Below are 19,843 nucleotides of genomic sequence, written 5' to 3' on the forward strand. Positions count from 1 at the left end.
CTTTTAGCTTTTTTTGTAGCTTTGGTGAAGCAAAAGTCCAAACTCAAGTTTTGAGGGATTCTAAGTCTTTGTGAAAAACTTGAATTTTGCATTAACATGTACAATTTATGCTGAGGCTACACTTTGAAGGGTTTGGGCTGAAAATGAGGGGGAAAAATAAAACCAAAATACATCATATCAAAACCAGCATGTAGCAAAAGTTTTTGTTTTTCTCAGCTTCGTTTGAAGTTTATTTAGGCTTTCACAGAATAAGCTATACATGATGAGACTTTATACTTCTTTTGTTTGATGAAAACAGACATATTCAGTATCATAATTCATAGTATGAACGAGTAATGTAGTATGTGGCTTCTCCTTAAACCTGCAACTTGTGTAAAGCAAAAAAGACCAACGGAAAATGGTGTTTAATAACAAAAGACTTTTGTGGCTGTAATAAACTGGGGTATAAACGTGTTAGATGCTATAAACTGTCGTTAAAATCCCAGCAAACAGGGAGGGGAAACGTGATAGTTGTGCAAAAACCCAGAGAGCCTGCGGCAGGAGGATGCGATAACTGAGCAGCTGACTGATGATTGGATGTGGGCTTGTAGATACTGCATATACAATATATCTTTGTGCGTTTCCATCTGCTCCTTCGTTAAACCAGTCCCCTTCAGTCCACGCAACCCACATGAACAAATATGTGCAATCGAGACTTTTTTTTTGATTTTGTGCAGAAATACATAAAAAAGCAACAAAACAAAACAAAAACAAAAAAAAAAAAAAACGCCCACACTTCACATTAATGCACGGACACCCACGCACGCACACTCACACAGGTTCACATGCACAAAGATGCGTACATGCAACATGCAAATACTTGTTTTGTTTGTTTGTTTTTTTTCCTTTTTTTGATGTTTTTTTTAATACCAACATATTATATGAGATGACGAGCAAGTTTGTCCAAAATTGCGTGAAAAGGATATAATCTGAGCTTTCAGTTACCCTCCTCTCTTTGCTTGTCGCGTCGGTATTCCCTTCCTCAAAAATAATAAAGACCATCTGTCCTGAATTCCAGTGCCTTTCTTTTTTCTTTTTCTTTTTGCTTCATCTTAGATCAGGAAGTATAAGGGCTCATTATAATTCATTGTCCTTACATCACATACTTAAGGGGCTTTTTTTTTTTTTTCTTTCTTTTTTTTTTTTTTAAACAAAACAGTCCATCTGCCACCTCTGGGAGAAAAAAAAGAAAAAACTTGAAGGCATGACAGGCAGATCAAATGGGGCTGGGGCCGAGCGACGACTCTCCCGTCATGATTGGAATTTCGGCTCCAACACATTTGGAACACACGGGCGTGCTTTTTAGCTGAAAAGAGGAGACGTATGTCAGTCTTTGACACACAAAGCATTCGGTGCCAAATTCTCAGGCGCTTCAAACGCTTCAGCAGCTTTTGAAGTTCAGCGTTGATGCCTCAAAATGGACAAAGTTTGTCCAAATGTCCCTGGGACACCAGCGTCCTCCACACGTGTTCATCTGTTCATGAAAAAGCCTTCGAGCCTCGCAGCCGTCCGCCGCCTCTTCTGTGCGTCATCTTAGCAGCACAAATCCATTCCTTCATCATCCAACCCTTCACTAAGGAGTCGTCTCTGTCTTTTATTTTATTATTATTTTTTTTTTTTAAGTTAGTTTATTTTTTTCACTCAGCCCCAATTCCAGCAGGCGGTGGACTTTTAGGAGACGGAAGTGGTGGTGATGCTGGGAACTGCAGTCGTCTGGCTTTGGCCTTTTCTTCTCTTAAGCCTTCCTCCTCCTCCTCCTCCTCCACCGCCTCCGCCTCCTCCTCCTCCTCCTCCTCCTCCACCACCTCCACCCCCCCCTCCATCGCCTCCTCCTCCTCGTCGGCGTGTGTTCTCCCTGTCTCTCCCGCCTCTATCGTCCTGCCGGTCTCCTTTGTTCTTCTTCTCTGAAATGGGAGTTAAAAGCAAATATGATTTCCTTCATTGTGTACAAGACCCAGAAATGAATTATTAGCATTTAATGGTCCCTTATTGTGACTCTCACATCCTGCTGCCCCTTGTGACATCACAAAGGCACATTACTTTTAGCGTGTTTTTTTTTTTCTGAAAAGCAGAGCAAACAAAATAAATTTTTCAAAAGGATTTTTCCATTCCTGGTCGACAGGGTAGAGACACTTTATAGACACTGTTATACTAAAACACGGTAAAGTTTAGTTTGAACACACTGTTTAAAATCTCCCCCCAATATGAAAATGTGTGGGGGGAAAAAATAGGACCACAATGACAGGACGACGCTCTACGATGTCATCAGTCATTTTGATTTGATTTCATCACAACCTGCTGCCTCTTCATCTGTAAAAGCTGACTGTGTAATGGGTGGACAAGCAAGATGGCTGAAAGGTTGGAGATTTAGTCGGAGTTTGGAAAGATAAACGAGCACGGTTTCACTGTTGAAATCTAACTGTCCTAATTAAAAATGCACCATGCGCCCCCCCAAAAAAAATTAAAAAAAATTGCAAGAGCACTCGGGAGAGTCCTTACGACAAATCAGTAGGTAGCACTTCATAACATAATGACATAAACACTGTGACAGGCCAAGTAATGGCCCAAAGGACGCACAAAAGCTGTTGTCAAGTGGAAACGGGATTTGTTTTTGTTGTTGGGTGGCTATTGTTAAGGCAGCGCTTGCAGTATTTGGTTTTGTATATGCGAGGGAGTGTAGTTACAGCGCAGAATGTTTGTTATGAACTCGTGCGCCGAGAGTCTCTGCACATCCTGGAAATGGAGTGAACGCATGCCAAACGCTGGACAGTGTTCCCCCCTCGCAGCTGACAAGGCAGGGTTTATGGCGCCACCACGGTTTTCTGCTGCTATGCAATAATAACCGTGGGTCTGTGTTTATTTTCCCCCGGCAGCATTTCGGGGTTTTTTTTCTTTCTTTTTTAAACTTGTTGTACAAACAGTTATGTCTTTGGTTTAAGTGCACGACTCTGAGAGATAGCAACAAAGTATTAATCACAAAAATTTGCCAGAATTCCCCAACTTCACCAGGAAACACGCTCCTGCCACCAGCTCGTGAAAAAAGAAACAAAACAAAAAAAACATTACGGTGATGAAGTGGGACCACCGTTGCTAAACGAGTGCAGGCCCCGACACGAAAACATTTATCCACCGCAGGCCCGCGCGAAGTCACAGGTTTTTTTTTTCTTTTTTTCTTTTTTTCTTTTTTCGATCCCCGCGACAGAAAACTAAGAGGTAGAGTCCCGCACAGATGTACACAAGATGAAGTGACGGATTTCTAAGAGACATTAGTGTCAAAACCATTTAAACAATGCCGCTGACGTCCGTTGACAGGTTGGCTAAAAATAGGAGAGGGAGACAACGTGTTCGCCCGTTTGCGCACTCTGAGTCACTTCACGATGTCTGAACATTTATAGGCACCATTCAAACAAAGCGCTTCAAAACTGAGTGGTGGAAGTTTCAATAAATGAATGGTGGTAAAGGGTCTAAACACACACACACACACACACAAACGCAGCAGCATCTGAGCTGATGGGCTCTCTGTGTAAGGACTTAATTACCACTCTAACAAATCACTAATGGAGCCAGAAGAGGGGCGGGAGAGCTTGGGGGCAGGGGGGTGGGGGGGGGCTCCATCACTTTTATGACAGCCTTGATTGAACTTTCTCCGCCATCCAAGCTAAACAGTTTTGCCTGACAAATGCAATAACACATGCAGCAAATTCTGCCTTTCGCGTGAGGCCCTTTTTTTTTTGTGAAGCATCATCAAAGGGAGGGCAGGGGGAGGGGGAGGGCGGGTGAAAAAATGCAGTCAAATCAACACCAAGCGTGAGGCCATTAAATCACTAATGTTCAACAGCGTCTGCCCCCTGTGTTTTTAAATTGCCTGTTAAACGGCCAAACTCCTACAGAGGGATCGACAGCTGCGCTAAACGTGCTCACCGATCAGGGCGCCGTCACCAGCGAATTGCTGTGGGTGGGGAAAAATGCAGCCCTTTGTAAAACAGCAACTGTAAAGCATGTGTTATAATCTTTTATATATAAGGTATTAGGGAACCAAACCTAAACGCACAAGGCCTTAGTGACTCATTGGCTGATACCTCACACACATACATACACACACCCTGTCCTTCCTTCATGACCTTACTTTCCTTCATGTCTGAAAAAAAATTGGCTTTTTTTTTTTTTTTTTTTTTTAGCAGGCAGTTTATAATATTTCAGTGTTTATTATGCTCTGGAAATGCGAGGCTGCAATTCTTTCCTTCGTGCAGGCATCGCAAAGGGTGAATTTGCTTCTCATTTCTCATTGTCACAAGTGTACTGTTGAAGTCAAATAACAGGAGCCAGATGCCGAGTCTGCTGGTGGAGCACATACACGGTTGAGCTTTAGTGTAAAATGACATGGCCTTTGGTTGATAAGGCAGAGATCAGACTTGGTAACATCCAAGAGATGGCAATTATAATGATTTTCAGTTTCCTTTCAGGACAAATAGTTGGAGGTACAAGAGCAGGAAGCGACTGCCCTAAGACGCTTTGAAATGAATAATAATAGAACAGTACCAGGAAGAGGAAGCTCCTGTGAGCTTTAAACAATTTTTTAATGAAAATAATAGCATTGTGCCACATACAGCTCATGTTGTGCAGTAACTTTCTTTGGATTTTCAGAGAAGTCTCAGCTGCTATTCTGGTTTAAAGCCTTGTAAACTGAAGACCAAAGAGCCTCAGGAGCCAATTCTGAGGTCTGAGCAAGCATCAACAGCGAGGGGCACGCGCTGGAGAAAGTACAGTGGCCGAGAGGTGCAAACGCGCCGCAAACACAGAAATGCGCTTGCAAGAGAGAAATTCACAAAACAAAACGAACGTGCACCAGGACACTAGGGGCACCAAACCGAGGGATTGACCAACTCTGCGGGATCGGTCCCTCTTTAAACCGAGAGAGCGATGTGTTTCTCTGTGTTCATTTCGGTAGTAGTGGAAGAAGTTGAATAAAAGCATACATTTCCCCTTTTAAAACATAATAGGAAAATAACTGATCTCTAACCCCCGTTAAATACAATCACGACCCCTGGGTCTCCTGGAAAGTTGTTGCATGGGTTAATGGATAATGGTACTTTAGTTTGACTGTTGCCAAACTTTGCACGAAAAACATAAAAAGAAGTATTTACTTATGTGGATGCGAAATGCCTCTGTGTTATGATATAATGTGATCATTAAACATTCCTACATGAGCAACATTTCTTCAACAGTTTCCCATTTTTTGGTGTAGTGTGCACGACATAGCATTGTTTCTATTGTGACTTCTCAGTGTAAGACGTGTGAAGAGTTCAGAGTATTGGTGTTTGATTCGTGTTTTCTGTGTTCCCGCTTTATTTTAACTTCTCTCCAAAGTTTGCACAAAAACAATGAAAAAATAAGATAACGAATACCAGCACACTAACATTGGCTACGTAGATTGTTTATTTTCCAATTATGTTGCTGAAGGGGAAGTGTACCCTTCTATTCAACTTCTTCCACCTCTACCAAAATGAATACAGAGAAATACACCTTTTTCTCGCTTTAAAGAGGAACTGATCCCGCAGGGTTGGTCAATCCCTCGGTTTGGTGCCCCTAGTGGCTTTTTGCACTTCCATTTTGTTTTGTGAAATTGCAGCGTTTCTCTCTTCTGGCGTGTTTCTGTGTTTGCAGCGCGTTTGCAGCTCTCAGCCACCATAAGTAAGGTCTCTGAACTGCTGCAATAAAAGGAGCTTGTAAAATAGGAGCTGTTGCTGCACAGGATGCGGGTAGTGAGGCCGCAGCACATATTTTAAAAAGATGCCGTACCACAGGGTCACTGACTTGCTGTCACTGACTTGCTGCCACTGACACTCAGACTTGTGGGGTGTGGCACTTCCAGAACCAAAGACAGCAGCATGGACTCTGTTCTTAGACAACACAGGTTTGGGAATTAGCGGCAGCACAGGACATGGGAACACTGTGACATTTATTTTTTGGAGATTCTAAAAAAGTAAAATGTTAATGCGCCAGCATACCAACAACTACATTAGCACGTTTGTTTTTTCTCCTGCAACTCAGTTCAGCAAAGACTTCACTCCGACTTGCTGCTGATGGGGTTAGGGGGAGAGACGATGAGTAGTAGCCAATCGGAAGCAAGTAGTGACAAGGTGTGTTGACCAGTCGGATGCAGGTAGCTGTGTTCTTTGCTGAATTCTTGCAGAAAAAACCACAACATGCGTCAGGCAGGTGCCTAGCAAGTCTGTAAATGTAAGCTGCTCAAGGTTGCAGGAGGCATTGCAGGCTTGTTGTTGGTTAACTAGAAAGTTTAAGGAAGCAAGGGCTCACTGAACGTGCAGGATTGAAGTTAGCTCAGCATGTCCACCGTCTTTCCATCAAAGGTTCTCTCTAAGTAGGTCTTAGGAGGAATTTTTCCAGTCAAGCCTTCAGCTGCTGTGACCTTCCATTTTGTCGGTAAAACAAATTTGCTATATCCATTTAAAAACAAGCTGATACTGTCGAGAATAGGCCAGGCAAGTTACAGAATAGGAGCCAGCTGGACAGGCGATGGCCAAATTCTCCAAAACTGCCAAACCCAGTCTCCAAAAGCTGGAAACTGGTGGCATTATGAGAAAAGTCAGTATCAAAGAAAAAAACAATTGAGCCAGAACCATGATCCACTTACACCAATGATTAAACTGTAGGGAAAAATCTACAGGTGTGACCAATTAAGGTGGGGCAGGCATTCAGAGCTCCCTTACAAGAAGTGCGAGGCGGCAGATGACACAATGTGCGTAAGGTCAGACGTGACACAAATGGAAAGAACGGCAAAATAAAATAACAAAACCTAATCCCCCAAACCAAAACAAATGGGGGGAAGAAAAAACAAACCCGAAAGTCAAAACCATAACTTTCAAATTATGCTGTCGCAGTCTGTCCCATGTACGGCCCGCTGCTCACTGACTAATTGCAAAACCCACCCGCTTTCTTGCCGCAAGGCATGACCGCACATGTACATGGTGGGACTTTGCAGAGATTATGTTCTGCACTTGAGACAATGGCGCTGAATGAAAAGTTCCAAATTCGCGGGTGGCACTCGAATGTGAAAGTTTACCCTGTGTTTATTCACATATATCAAGGCATATAATCTGCGACATGTACAACTGCCGTGTTTTAACCGTACATTGAAAGCAGTATGTACCACTGGACCGGGTGTAGTTGTCTCATGTGTGTATCAAATTAGTGACATTTAACAGCAAAGAAACTTGCAAATGACTCAAAAAAAATCTGTAATTTTTCTCTCCAATGGATACGCTCCGTTAACTCTGTGCTAATTTGCAAGATTTGACAGTTAATAGGTTGAGCCACGTCTGATGCCAAGTAGGAGTCGTCCTTTTTTTTTTTCTTTTGATTGATTTGATTATATTTATTGACAGGGGTAAGGGACAGCTAACCCGTCGGTTGAGCGGGCAGCAGCGTGGATTAAGAGAACCCGAGCAAGCCATGTCATGGATGTGTAAACCTCACGCTACACTGGTCTTTCGAACAAATAGCTCTCTCCGGCTTTGATCGCCGTCCAGCTCCGCAGTGTGCAATGCATGCCGTTCAAACTGCTTGGCTCCTGGGCTGAGTTTTTCTGTTTACATGCTGAGAAGTCAAGATATTCTGTATCCTTCTGCGAGCTCGGCCAAACCAAACCCGACCAACACACCGTGGGTCACAGACATACTGGCAGGAACGACAGCCCCGGCGGATGTTGAGAAACGGTCCCACCAGACATTGCGTTAAAAGTCGGAGGCATTCCACATAGAGCATGTTCCTCTCGGTTCACACTCGCCTGCGGTCGGTGCGGTCACCTTGGATTAGCGGCTTCTACTGAATGTCGCTGGACACCCTCTTACCTCTCGCGCAAGGTATCTTGGTCACTGTGCACTTCCTCCTCTCTGTCTGTGGAGAGCAAGTTTGCGAGGGTACAGAGGCAGGGGAGGTGGTGTCTGGGCTGTGGACCTGCAGAAGGGGCCCACGGAACCGTGACTGGGATCCTTTTCTGAAGCCACATGTTTTGTTCTTCTTCATGCAGGTACTCCACTGGCTCCACTCGCCCAGTTCGCATTCTGAGGCACGCTGACCTTGGGGGGGGGGTGAAAAAATATGTGACAAAGACTCTGCGAGCGTGTGTTTTGGATTGAAGCAAATAGAGAGGCTATCATTTACTTTTTACTTTCATAAAGTATGTTGACTCTAAAATAATACCCAGACAGTTGAAAGGTTTAAGGTCACGTACCGATACACTCCATGGTGTCATTGGCGGTGCGCTGATCTGGTGGGCAAGTGATGTAACATCGCCCTCTGTGTGAATACAAGCCCTCCTTACATTTCGTGCAAAAATTGCGATTGAAACAGGCTTCACAATTTTCTATTTTACATTCTGAAAGAGACAGGGGAGACAAGAGAGAGAATAAAAGTTCCATGGTCGAGTCAGTCAACGTTAAATTAGGTTTGGAGAAAAGTTTGTCCAAGAAAACAACAACAACAAAAAAAATCCAACCTGCTACTTTAATACCAGTGCATAATTTGTTTCCACCTATAATGTGCAAATTGTTCTCCTGAGAGAAACAAATTGTAGCTTTTTATTTCCCAAGAAATGTCTTGGTAATTAAACAATAAGAGCCTCAAGTAACACCAACACAATTGTTTCTTTGGAAGTAAGTCTGAATAAAGACAAACAAAAATGCATTATGTGGATGTTTTTTCTTATATTTTTTTGTGAAACATGGGTTCCTCCACACCTCAGACTCATTAAAATGTTCATCTTTCCAGTCACACAAACAATGGCTTGACTTTTGGATGTTTACAAACACTGAAGGATAAAAACCAGACATCCTAGAAGACTCACAAAAGCTTTGGTTTCAACTTTAAAGGCACTCCCTTGCAAACAGGACCTGTAAATTTCTTGCCAACATTTGCTTAGTTGGAAGTACGGTCAAATCCGGACTTGCTGCATTCTTGTGCTCAAGGTAAAGACTCCAGAGCCAAAACAGTTCCATCCACAGCAATGATGGGAGAAGCACCAGGTTCTGACTGGGATCTTACTTGCTGTTCCCAATTACTGTGTTGCAACTACATTGGAACATACTCATTATTGGGGGCCAAAAATTAAGGTCCTCTATGAAGTGCTTGGAGTCAGATGATTGGGACACACTGTCCTTCATGCAAAAATTCAATATGATAAAAATTCAACTCTTTTGTGTCACAACTTGGACACCTCAACCCTCACAAAAATCACAAAGATAAGATAAAAAAAAAGATAAAAGATCTTTACCGTGACGTTCATGATGCTTACTGAGGCTCAATTTAAGGGACTTGTTTAAAGAGTCAAATGTGGAAGCTTTGAGTGATTGCTGGCATGTGACACCTGCGTAATAAACACCACATGTGCGTACTTTACTACATACGACAACAGCACATCCAAGATTGTTACCGGCCCAATAAATCTGAAAGGCCTCGTCATGGTTTTCAACTGGCCTGGATGCAATACCACAGCAGAATTGCTCAAATTCAATTAGCTGTTTTTTGTTGAACCAGCCCAATATTCTCACCGGTCAAATTAGAGCAATTAGGGCAATTAGAGCTCCCACATTTTTTTTGTTTTTTTGTTTTTTTGTTTTTTTGGAGAAAATAGGACAAAGTCATCAAGGCTGCTAACCACACAACGTATCTGCCTGACAAATCTTTGTTATTGTCAATGACAGACTAGTATAAACATATGTAATATATGTAATTGTCTATATATGTGTGTTCTAAATCTGTGCAAGTATGTAATTTTGAATATGGCATGAAAATAAAATGGCTGTAAACGTGTATAAGTGATGTTCCGGGAGACATTTATCAACAGCCAAGAAGAACAACGTGTCAGATGGTGACGGCTTTTATTGGTATGTCTTGGTTGATATGACGTTGAAACCGTGCAAAGAATATCAAAAGAAAGTTTAAACATTCTAATTTGGAATAAACCCTTTGTCCTTTTGCTCCCACCAAGTAAAGATGCACTGGAATAAATAACATGTAATAACCCCAGCGTGTAAACATGAAACATGTACTGTGTCCTGGCATGATCGCCACTCATTAGGAGCCAACAGAGAAACACAGACATACTTTTGCAAAATCAGGCAAACAACAACGGATTACAAATGTTTTTGCTGGGGTTGTGTTCCAATCCTGTTTTCTGCCCACACGTAAAAGGCTAACAGACAACAGACAGAAGCGCTGGCAGCCCTTGGCTAAAAGCATGGGACTGGTGCCACCGAGTGAGCTCACTAAGAACCATGAGTGTGGTCCCCCTATTACCTACCTTCAAAATGAGTTAAAGTTGCCTGTAACGTTGAATTAAGAGCAGTTCAGACTGAATTCCTGGAGACATTTTTTTTAGAAAATACTTTTACTGGATTTTGAGACAATTTCCTTGCACGTAAGTAGTGGCAACAGACACCAGTCACTAATGTGCAGGTGTGAAATTAAACTTAAAGCCAAAATAACATATCAAAGCTTTACAGAGCCCCTGTGCGGGCCCGGGGAGAGCATTTAATGAGCATGGAAACGCTGTAAATCATAAGGTGCAGCCTCCCAACCTTCTGCCAAGGACTTTCACTTGCCATCCAGGCTCATGTCGAGCAGGCACGCAAGAGGGTTTAATGTACCAGCAATGTGCAGCTTCCCAAATAAAGGGCATTAAAGGGCAACATTCTTTGCTCAAACAGAAGTCCAGTGTGTGTGTGCGCGGTATTTTAAACAGCATTTTAAAAGCGTTTCAAATACTGTATGAAAGCAAAACAAAATGAACTGCCACCTAAAACAAAAGTGATGAACTTTCCACAGCACACACATTTCCTACCACCCACCCCTCCCCTCCAGACATGTGCGAAACTCTATCATCAATCTCCGACATCTTTTTACAGTGGGTTCAGCTCAGTGCAGTGGTGAAGTTTAAGCTGTTTTGGTCGGTAATTGTCCTTGAGCGCACGCTGATTAATAGAAACAACTGCGTGACTGAAGCAACGAGCATGTTTTGATCTGTTGGGCAACCCTGGCTGAGGCAGCTTTGATTGCCTCGATTGCACACAAGAAAACAGGAGAACGAAATGCGCCTCAACTAACAGTCGTCCAGATAACTTTATACTCAGGGCCTGACCTGACATCAGCCATGTAAAGTTGGCCAGCAAGTAGCTAGAGACCGCACGTGTCTGGAGGACATCAGATGTGTTCGCGTGTGCGTGTGCGTGTGGGTGTGGGTGTGTGTGTGTGCATAAATATGATGTGCCCACTGTGTACAAGAGCAGCAGAACTCACGCGTGCATCTGTTGTTTCCTTCTGGATTCCTCATGCCAAAGTATCCCATGGGGCAGGAGGCGAGGCACACGCCTATCTGACGAATGTCATTGCGCTCCAGGAAGATGAAGAGCTTGGGCTTGCATCTGATGCAACCGTTGTACTCAGAGCACCGGTCACAGCCTTTGGGGCACGTTTGTGGCGTCTCAGGACTGGCTGTTCAAACAGAAACAGGAATGGTTATGACGTGGTGGGTGGGCAGCGAAACGGAACACCTCGAAACAAAAAGACAAGGGTTTCAATCCAAGATATCCATTTCAACAAGAGACGTCTTTATGCCCATGTGAACAACATCAGGGAACGTTAGTACTTGGCTGGTATCTGCACACCTCCCGCTATAAACCGTCTAGCACGTTAACACTCCAACGGTGGGGGTTAGTGCTCGAAGCTTACTCTGACCGGGGGCCAGGCCAAACTGCCTCTTTTGGAACATTCACTCACTGTTTACTTCAGAAATGCTTGCTGCAGATCGTTAACAGATTTTCTTTCAGGGAAATCCACGGTAAGTGGTTGCTGACAACAGCCCAGGAGCCAGTCAAATTAGTCAGCTAGCGTTGGGTCGGGCCACAGGTGGGGTTAGTCAGAAAATTGTTTGAGCGTCAGGAAGCCTTACCGAGAACCTATAGGTGCAGATCCTCTGCAGACGGTGCATTTCACTGAGCCAAAAATTGTATAACCTTGCAGGTATAGTTCGCATTCTCTTTCTAGAAGGCATTCACCTAATATATGTCCCGTCACGTCTTGATCCTTTTCCGACCCACCGTCCAAGAGATAACATCAGAGTATCGGAGTAGCAAAAGCATTGAAAGGGTTTCTCCCATTAACAGATTATCGTGGGGGATTCCCAGTGGAGCCACAGAGACCAGGTTTCGTCTCCAACCACTGACTTAATGGTGATGGAGTATTTTAAAACAGTCCATTGGCGGAGGGAAGACCGCTGAGAATGTCTCTGCTGCGATGTAGTTACCATGAGGCAAAAAACAAGAATAAAGGAGAGCAGATCAGTCCTGTCACAAGGTGCGACAAGAGGGGAAGTCTGGAATGTATGTCGCTGGCTAACACGTTCAATCTGTACGCTGTGAAAATAGGAGGTGTTAAAATCGTGAACCGCTTCCACCACGGCTGAGGGTAAGAAGTCTCATCAAGACAGCTACGGCATGCATGGTCCAGCGCTCATGAATATGGTGAGTGACCTAAATTGCAGACATGCAACCCCATGCAACCCCGTGTCTGTCTCCTTGAGCCCCTTCTTTGCAGGTTTGCACGAGGGTTTCGGGGGAAAATGCCTGCAACAACACCGGCAACGTGGTCCGACTGAGATTTTAGGCTCTGTCAGGTACTCACACCATCACGTGCCAGCGGAGCCGGGCGCAAAAATAGTGATGGCTTTGTGGGCAAATCCGTCAAAAAGCCCTGTATAAACAAGCCCATTTAATACCCGTTTAAAAGAAAAAAGGTTTTACCTACAGTAAATTGGAGAGGGATGAAAGACGAGCCATACGCTGCAAATTATGAGCACATCTTAAGGACTCCCTTCCCATGCCGGATGGGAAAAAACAAATAAGAACGACGAGAAAATAAACAAAATGTTATCTTTACTTTGCTTGTTAAATGTTTACTAGACACCCAACCGCAGCGAGTCGGACAGCGGAGACGAGAACCAGCGGTGCGGCAGATGGATAGAACCACTGAGAGAGAGAAGGAAATGAAAAAAATAAGTCCGAGCGGCAGCAGCGGAGGAAACAACTCACCCCGTCGCAGCCTCCTCGCCTTGGAGAGCTTGAGAGCATCGCCGTGACCCATGGAGCTGAGAAAAATCATCGCCAGCGCCACCAGTCCCAGCTGCATAGTCCTGGCTGACCTTCCTCGGCCGTGCAGGGGCAGACCCCTGCGACCGGACGTAACAGGTGGGTGTGAGAGGGGCCCTTCCTCTCCAGGGCAGGTGAACGCACCTCCGCTGCGACCAAGGATGACCCCACTCCTCTGTCTCCTTCTTACTTCTTCCTCCCTTGTTGCCGTGCTCTTCGCCGCGTCTCTCCCTCTCCCTCCCTTCCCCTGCTTGCCCTGTTCTACTCCTTCACTCTCGTGGCTTCGGCGTTGGAGGCTCTCTGAAGCGAAGGGTGATGGCTGTGGTCGAGTCCAGTCCGAGCGAGCCCGAGGCACAACGAGGCATCACGGTGGTGGGAGCTCTGGCAGAGGGGAGTAGCTGGAGCAGGGCTGGAGCATGGAGAGGGCTTGTGTGGAGGAGGAGGAGGGGGAGGAGGATGAAGAGGAGGCGGAGGAGGAGGAGTGAATGGAAAGGAGATCGAAATTGTGGTGGTTCAACCCATGAAGCTCGGGGTGGGCTGGCTGGCAAAGTGTGAAACCCACTGTTTGTAGCGGGCTGGTTATCAGTGAGCGGCTGTGTTTAGGAGCATGTGTCTTATTAGAGATGCTTGTAGGAGGCACTAAAACAGGGCTTGAGGATGGAAGGGGGGTGAGCAGGGGGGTGGGTGGATGCAAGTTCTTGACTCTGTGTCGGCCAGAGAGAAAAGGGAGAGGGGAGGAGGGGAAAAGGTTTACAAGAAGATGTGGAGTTCAAAAACAACCTTTCATTATTTTCATTTGTCTCTCTGTTTAGAATTGAAAGGGACCAACGCGCTCTCTTAGTTCGGTTCAGTGGAAATAGCAGGGAAAAATAAAAGACAAAAGCACAAAAGGTTGGTTAAGAGCTAACCTGGCCATGAACCAGGGCGATAAAGTTTTGTTCAAGTAACTAACACGTTGAACCAAGGCTGAATTAGAACAGGAGTGGGAAGCACTTTCCAGTTTATTAGGGTTGTGTGTTTCAAGCCGTTTTCTCTTGGCGAACCTCACCTAGTTTCCGAGCATCTTCACGGAAACAAGACCAAAACAGTTACAGCATCAGGTATAAGTCAAACTACATCTTGTTTGTTTTTTTGTTCAACTAAAATATAAATGCTGCTTTCTCTCCTTTTCCAGACTTCACAGCTTCACGCCGGCATTGTTCCCCAGAAATACTAATAAAGTCAATTTGGGTGATTCAAAGAAACTGCACAGTTTGCCATCAGCGGGAGAGGTTACGCAATGCTGAAGAACGTTTCTGACCGCTGTTTAATCCAAAGAGTAAATTGGAAATGTTGATCCCTAAAATACACAGTGGCGTCAACGCTCTCGGAAGTGCGACACAGGCTTGCAGGCTTCGCGCTCCGCTGCCAAGATCCTCCTCAGATTGTGTCCCACCTTGCCTGTATTTACAGCTCTTGTGTGAAGAGGACACGAAGAACATGTTAAAGATCTCAGCAATGGGAGGTCCTCCCGCGCAGCTCAATAAAGAAAAATAGGACCATATTTGGCCGCCAAGTCAGTTGTGGCTCTGAATCACACAAAATCACAATGCCATTTGGTGCGTCGAAACCTTGTGGCGAGCAACAGTGCTTTCTTTGTTTTGTTATGAAGGGATAAATCAAAAAAAGGGGGGCGGGGGGAATCATTTCAGCTTTCAGCATACTTCTTTAGGCCGAAGTATTTCAAAATACCGTTCCGCTTGATGGTGGAGAGAGGGGGATGATGAAACGACTTTTGGATTATTATTCTCACTCACGCTAATGAGGGAAGGAAATCCAGATTGCGCATCACAAAGACATGACAGTTAAAAATAAAAATAAAACTATCATATTGTGGGAAAGTTTACACCATTTTTCATTATGAAAAGTAAAAAAAGAGTGAAATAGTTCTCTAAATTGTAAGTGGTTAAAAGAGATTGAGGCCTCCACCAAAAGAAGCTCAGTCAGTCAGAAACAACAACAACAGATGCACGATGTGCATAACTTTCACCTCTTTTCTCCTTTTGTTTTCCTTCTTTCTTTCTTTTTTCAAAGGGCTCTTCTGTTTCTGATCTCCTGAGGTTTGACGGGACTGTCTCCACCACCAGACAGAGGACAGTACTTTGCATCCTCAGAGCGAATCTGGAACACTCAGACCCTCATTTCCCCCAGTTGGTTTATTTACTCCTTAGCACTCAATGACTCACAAAGTCAGTGACCACCCCTTGGCCAAAAAGCATATTTACAGGGACTGGCCAAAAGAGTGGCTCAGCCAGTCATCCGCAGCACCTGTTGGTTACTTGAGAGAGTGATGATTGGAGAAAAGGGGACATGCAAAAGTCTCTGGATCGCCGACGAGCGCAACCTTTCCAGCAACTGAGTAACTCAAGACATGTGCCAGAGACTTTCATAACACAAGCACTCCCACGACTCGCTGCGTCCTGCCAAAAGCCCACCTCAGCCCATCCATATTTGTTCTCGCACAGCAGGGAGATAAGAGACAGGATCAGGCTGTTAACTTGGTGTGAAAGCCGATTGTCTTAGACTTAGGGGAGGCTTTCTTCTAACATGCAACGTCGGGGGTAGGGGAGGGGGAGAAAAGAAACAAGGGAGCCGTGTTGCTTCTCAGGGCACCTGCGTCTCAGCGACCTTGTGTCTCTCTCTGCTCTGTTTCCCACACACAGCACCAGTGGAGCCAGATGAAACCAAAGCCCGCTCATCAAATAGTCAGGAGATTCAATTTGCCTCCTTTGCGAATAAAGTTTGATCCATCAATTATTCAAATGGCGTGAAAGGGAGCTTCCGCGCTGGGAATTGGCGGAGCCCGCAGGGCTGAGCTCAGCCCGGACGGACGGACTCGGCCGTGCCTGCGGCTGGAGTGTCTCTCTGACACATTTTTAAGGGCTGAACGAAAGATCGTTAACACGTGCGGCATGTGTCCCGAGAGCACCCATTACACGCAAAAGTGGGAAGGAGATAAGAGGCCCTGCAACTTCAGCGGCAGCAGCAGGCAGGCAGGCAGGCAGAAAAAAAACAAAAACCACCCCGACCTTCCCAGATTTTTATCGAGAGCTCGCACGTCAACGTTTCCTCACATTGGATCAATCAGAGATGTCGATGGGCGACGTCTCACAGTTGTCGGGGGGTGGGGGTGGGGGGGGGGGGGCTGCTTTCTGCTTCCCCCATCCTAAAACAGATCAGCTTTTTCCCAAGACTTTGATACCACAAATTTATCTGCACGCAAACTCACTGCGTTTGCGTCGACTCAACTCTGTTTTCTCCAGCTGATCTGGGACAACACATCAGATCCCCCCGCTGCTTCTGGCCGCTATCGAGAACCAAAACAGATGAGACATCAGAAAGGCAGCCGTTGATGAGTCATCACCGTAATGTACACACACATGCTTTCGGCACCTTAATCCACATCTGTAGATCCCCCCCCCAAAAAAAAATAAAAAACTTTGCCTGGACCTACCCTGTCCAGCTTTCCGCAAAGTGTGAAGAAACGCATGACCAAACACGGCGGCGGCGGCCACAGCTGCCGTTTTAGTCAAAATTTCCTCTCCCTCTGCCGCCGCACGAAGGGTTCAGGCAGGGGAAAGGTCAAATGTGCAGAGGTTTAAACACACATACAAAGAGAGAGAGAGAGAGAGAGAGAGAGAGAGAGAGCACCTGGGCCTCTCTGTCTCTCCCTCCCTTCAATCAAAACACCAGCAGATTCCCCTCTAAGTTTTGTCATCTGGGCCTAAAGCCTGTACAGCTCCGAGAGTCAGGGGGATTGATCTTGTACAGCTCAGTTGAGCACAGCTCAGCTTTGTTTCACTCGGGCTCGCACACCATGCCGGATTAGAGCTGAGCGCGCGCCGCAGCGCTCCTCTCTTCAGGGGAAAAAAAATAATAATAAAAGATCAGACGCAGATCCCCACCTGTCTGTCCTCCACCCAGCATCTCCACTGTCACGTCAGCGTCCCGAGTTCTTTTTTTTCTCGTGTGTGTGTGTGTGTGTCCCTGCTCTCGAGCTCGCCCTGACCCAGCACGAGGAGAACAAACCTTTGGCGCGCTTCAAGTTTGACTGTGTGCACGCGAATGAGAGTGACTGAAATAAAAAGCATTATTGGTCACGAAATTCTCTGTCCAGATCGAGTTTGTTTTTAATTGATGAAAGGTAGAGTGCGGACAATTGTATAATTAAAGTAATATTAATAATATTAATAATAATAATAATAATAATAATAATAATAATAATAATAATAATAATCTAGTAAACTATATTACAGAGGATTTAATTTAAATTACTACAATCACAGTCGTTAGCAGCTAATAATTATTTTATTGACAACACCTCGTTTATTATTGTTGACGACAACAACAATAGTGAAGACAATTATAATTTATTATTTTTAATACAAAACCCGTGTTATAAGAGAAAGTTCAACCACGTTTACAATTTACTATTATAAAAGTTTGGTACAATGACTCTGCATGAGCTTAATAAGAGAATGACCCACCTGTGCTGCCTGCTCCGCGAATAAAATTGCTCAATGGAGTGTCAATTTCTTTTTTTTATAAAGGGAAAATCCGATATTTTCTGGGCCATAAAGGACTCCTCCTACAAAGAGAGAGGGGGGAAAAAGAAGAAAAAAAACTTCTATGCAACCAATCTGTCATCACCTAAAGAGACATGGCGCGTCTCACACGTTTGTCACACACTTTGAACAGGCTGCGTGAAGGCGGCGGCGGCGGCGGCGGCGGGATTAGGGTGATGCCTCCAGTGCAAGCTTGGATATCACTCAAAAACGAGACAAAAAAAAAAAAAAAAAAACCTACAACAACAAAAAAGTACCAATAAAATATCCTGCTGACTTCAGTCACTCTGATTTTTTTTTTTTTTCTTCTTCTTCTTCTTCTTCTTCTTCTTCTTCTTCTTCTTCTTCTTCTTCTTCTGACGTCTGTGCGCGCTGATGTTTTCCCCCCTCGGAGTTGTTGCTTCTTGAATCCACTTTTGAGGCGCCGAACTGCATCCAATACGGGTACGTACAGTTACACCGTCGTGATATGTGCATCCAAACTGCACCACTGCCAGCGGGCATGACAGGCCCCGCCCCTCTGATTCTCACTGAGAGATGAAAAACCTGCGGTGGACTCCTGAAAGTGTTGCTGTTCAGCGGCAAGTCTCCTCTGCACACTCTCATAATCCCTCGGTTTTTGTCGTTTCAATCAAATCAGACAACAAGCAACGATTGAAAAAAACAAAAACATAAGGGCATGTCAAAGTTTTATGATTGCTTTTTTTTTTTTTTTTTTACTTTTTTTTTTTTTTTTTTTAGGTAAACCTCTCCTTTTTACAACATTAAACATTCGGAAAAAATATTGTGTATGTGTTTTTATTTTCCAACAATTTCTTTGAAAGGTTGCACACTCAACTTTCTATTTTCTCTATTTTTCCTCTCAGCCGGATTTAATCTAGCACGCCAGATGGAACATTTCCTAAACAATTGGGATTTGTTTAGTTTATCCATTTGGTAAAGAGCCCATAAAAAGTGTTAGGGGAGGCAAAACTTCGAGTGCAATTGAGCAAAACTTTAGTCTATCACATTCGGGGCAGACGGATCAGGTTTGTTAGAGCTCGTTTAGCCTGCTTGAAGCTTTGTACTGTTAGCTGGTCAAGGCAACCGCTTCCTCAATTTTACCTGGATTCTTCCCAAAGTTGGTCATTGAAGACCACTAAGAAAGGCCATTTGTGATGTTAGTCATGAATTATTAACGACTTTTAAGAAATCTACCAATTTCTGCTTAAACTGCTAACATCCGCCCTTGTTGAGTTTCATCTTGTTTTTCATCCTCATCCTGGAACAATTCACTTCTACCTTTCGTCCTTGCTATAACTCTGTCATAGAAAATTCCACCTCGTCATCCATAAAGGATACCGGCTGGTTACTGAATCTGCAGAAAATTCAGACATATTAAAAAAAGATGCCTGGTGGTGGTTGGCAAGACAAACGAGCTTGATTTCATAGCTGAAATTCGAGCAATCCAGCTGCCCCAGCAAGGTTAAATCTGATTCTTGTTTAAAAGGGAAAAAGCAGTTCCAGGTTTGGATCTGTCAAAGGCAGTATCTTGAAGTGAAATATGATAAAATCAAAAAGATTAAAACCAAAGTGCAAAGAAAAAGGTTGAACTGATATTGTGTTGTCTGTTTCAATAATGAAGCGCCCACAATTGATATCAGAAACATTCCGTCATCGTCAACTGCAAGCAGCAACAGCAACTCTCGACTTCTGTGATTGATATCTTCCAACAGTATTACAATGGAATGAACCTCTGGACCAACACTATTCCACTACAGTTAAAGCATATTAAGTTAAAGAGCAAGCAGTTTGTTTTTTTGTGTGTGTGAACAGCAGAAAATGCTGTAGGAGACTGTTCTTTACGACTGGGTATTACGACGTGCCGGGCAGGGGCGGACTGGGGGGGAAAAGTGGCCCGGGAATTATTGATAGACTGGCCCACTTCATGTGCGGTGTAGGATGAAAAAAACAGCAGTTGATGGTGTTTTGGACAATAATCATATGGTAAACGTTAACCTGAACCCTTAAGTAGCCTAGAGTTTAAAAAATAAAAAA

General features: G+C 44.3%; 1 protein-coding gene across 2 annotated transcripts; it reads right to left on the reverse strand.

Moving 5' to 3' along the window:
- Window positions 1-875: 875 nt before the first annotated feature.
- Window positions 876-17,847, reverse strand: rspo1 (R-spondin 1). Of its 2 annotated transcripts, XM_076051026.1 has the most exons (7): window positions 16,696-16,788; window positions 16,471-16,548; window positions 13,146-13,906; window positions 11,356-11,550; window positions 8,294-8,437; window positions 7,911-8,138; window positions 876-1,943 (listed from the first exon to the last, which is right to left on the reverse strand). In XM_076051026.1, exons 3-7 carry the CDS (start codon window positions 13,240-13,242, stop codon window positions 1,711-1,713), a joined length of 897 nt encoding a protein of 298 aa, XP_075907141.1. In that variant the 5' UTR covers window positions 13,243-13,906; window positions 16,471-16,548; window positions 16,696-16,788; the 3' UTR covers window positions 876-1,710. The 2 variants fall into 2 exon arrangements, with proteins under 2 accessions (XP_075907141.1, XP_075907143.1); XM_076051028.1 differs by lacking the exons at window positions 16,471-16,548; window positions 16,696-16,788 and adding an exon at window positions 17,729-17,847.
- Window positions 17,848-19,843: the final 1,996 nt, after the last annotated feature.

This window comes from Nelusetta ayraudi, unplaced genomic scaffold, assembly GCF_046127955.1.
Source record: "Nelusetta ayraudi isolate G7.1 ecotype Tasmania unplaced genomic scaffold, CSIRO-AGI_Nayr_v1 ptg000131l, whole genome shotgun sequence".
Classification (NCBI taxonomy): domain Eukaryota; kingdom Metazoa; phylum Chordata; class Actinopteri; order Tetraodontiformes; family Monacanthidae; genus Nelusetta; species Nelusetta ayraudi.

Bases quoted from the DNA above. Each gene is read 5' to 3' on its own strand.
- rspo1 (XM_076051028.1), bottom strand. From the start codon at position 13,242: ATGCAGCTGGGACTGGTGGCGCTGGCGATGATTTTTCTCAGCTCCATG. The intron at 11,551-13,145 runs GTGAGTTGTTTC...CTGTTTGAACAG, and splicing joins GGCGAGGAGGCTGCGACGGG to CCAGTCCTGAGACGCCACAA. The intron at 8,438-11,355 runs GTGAGTTCTGCT...TGTCTCTTTCAG, and splicing joins AGGAAACAACAGATGCACGC to AATGTAAAATAGAAAATTGT.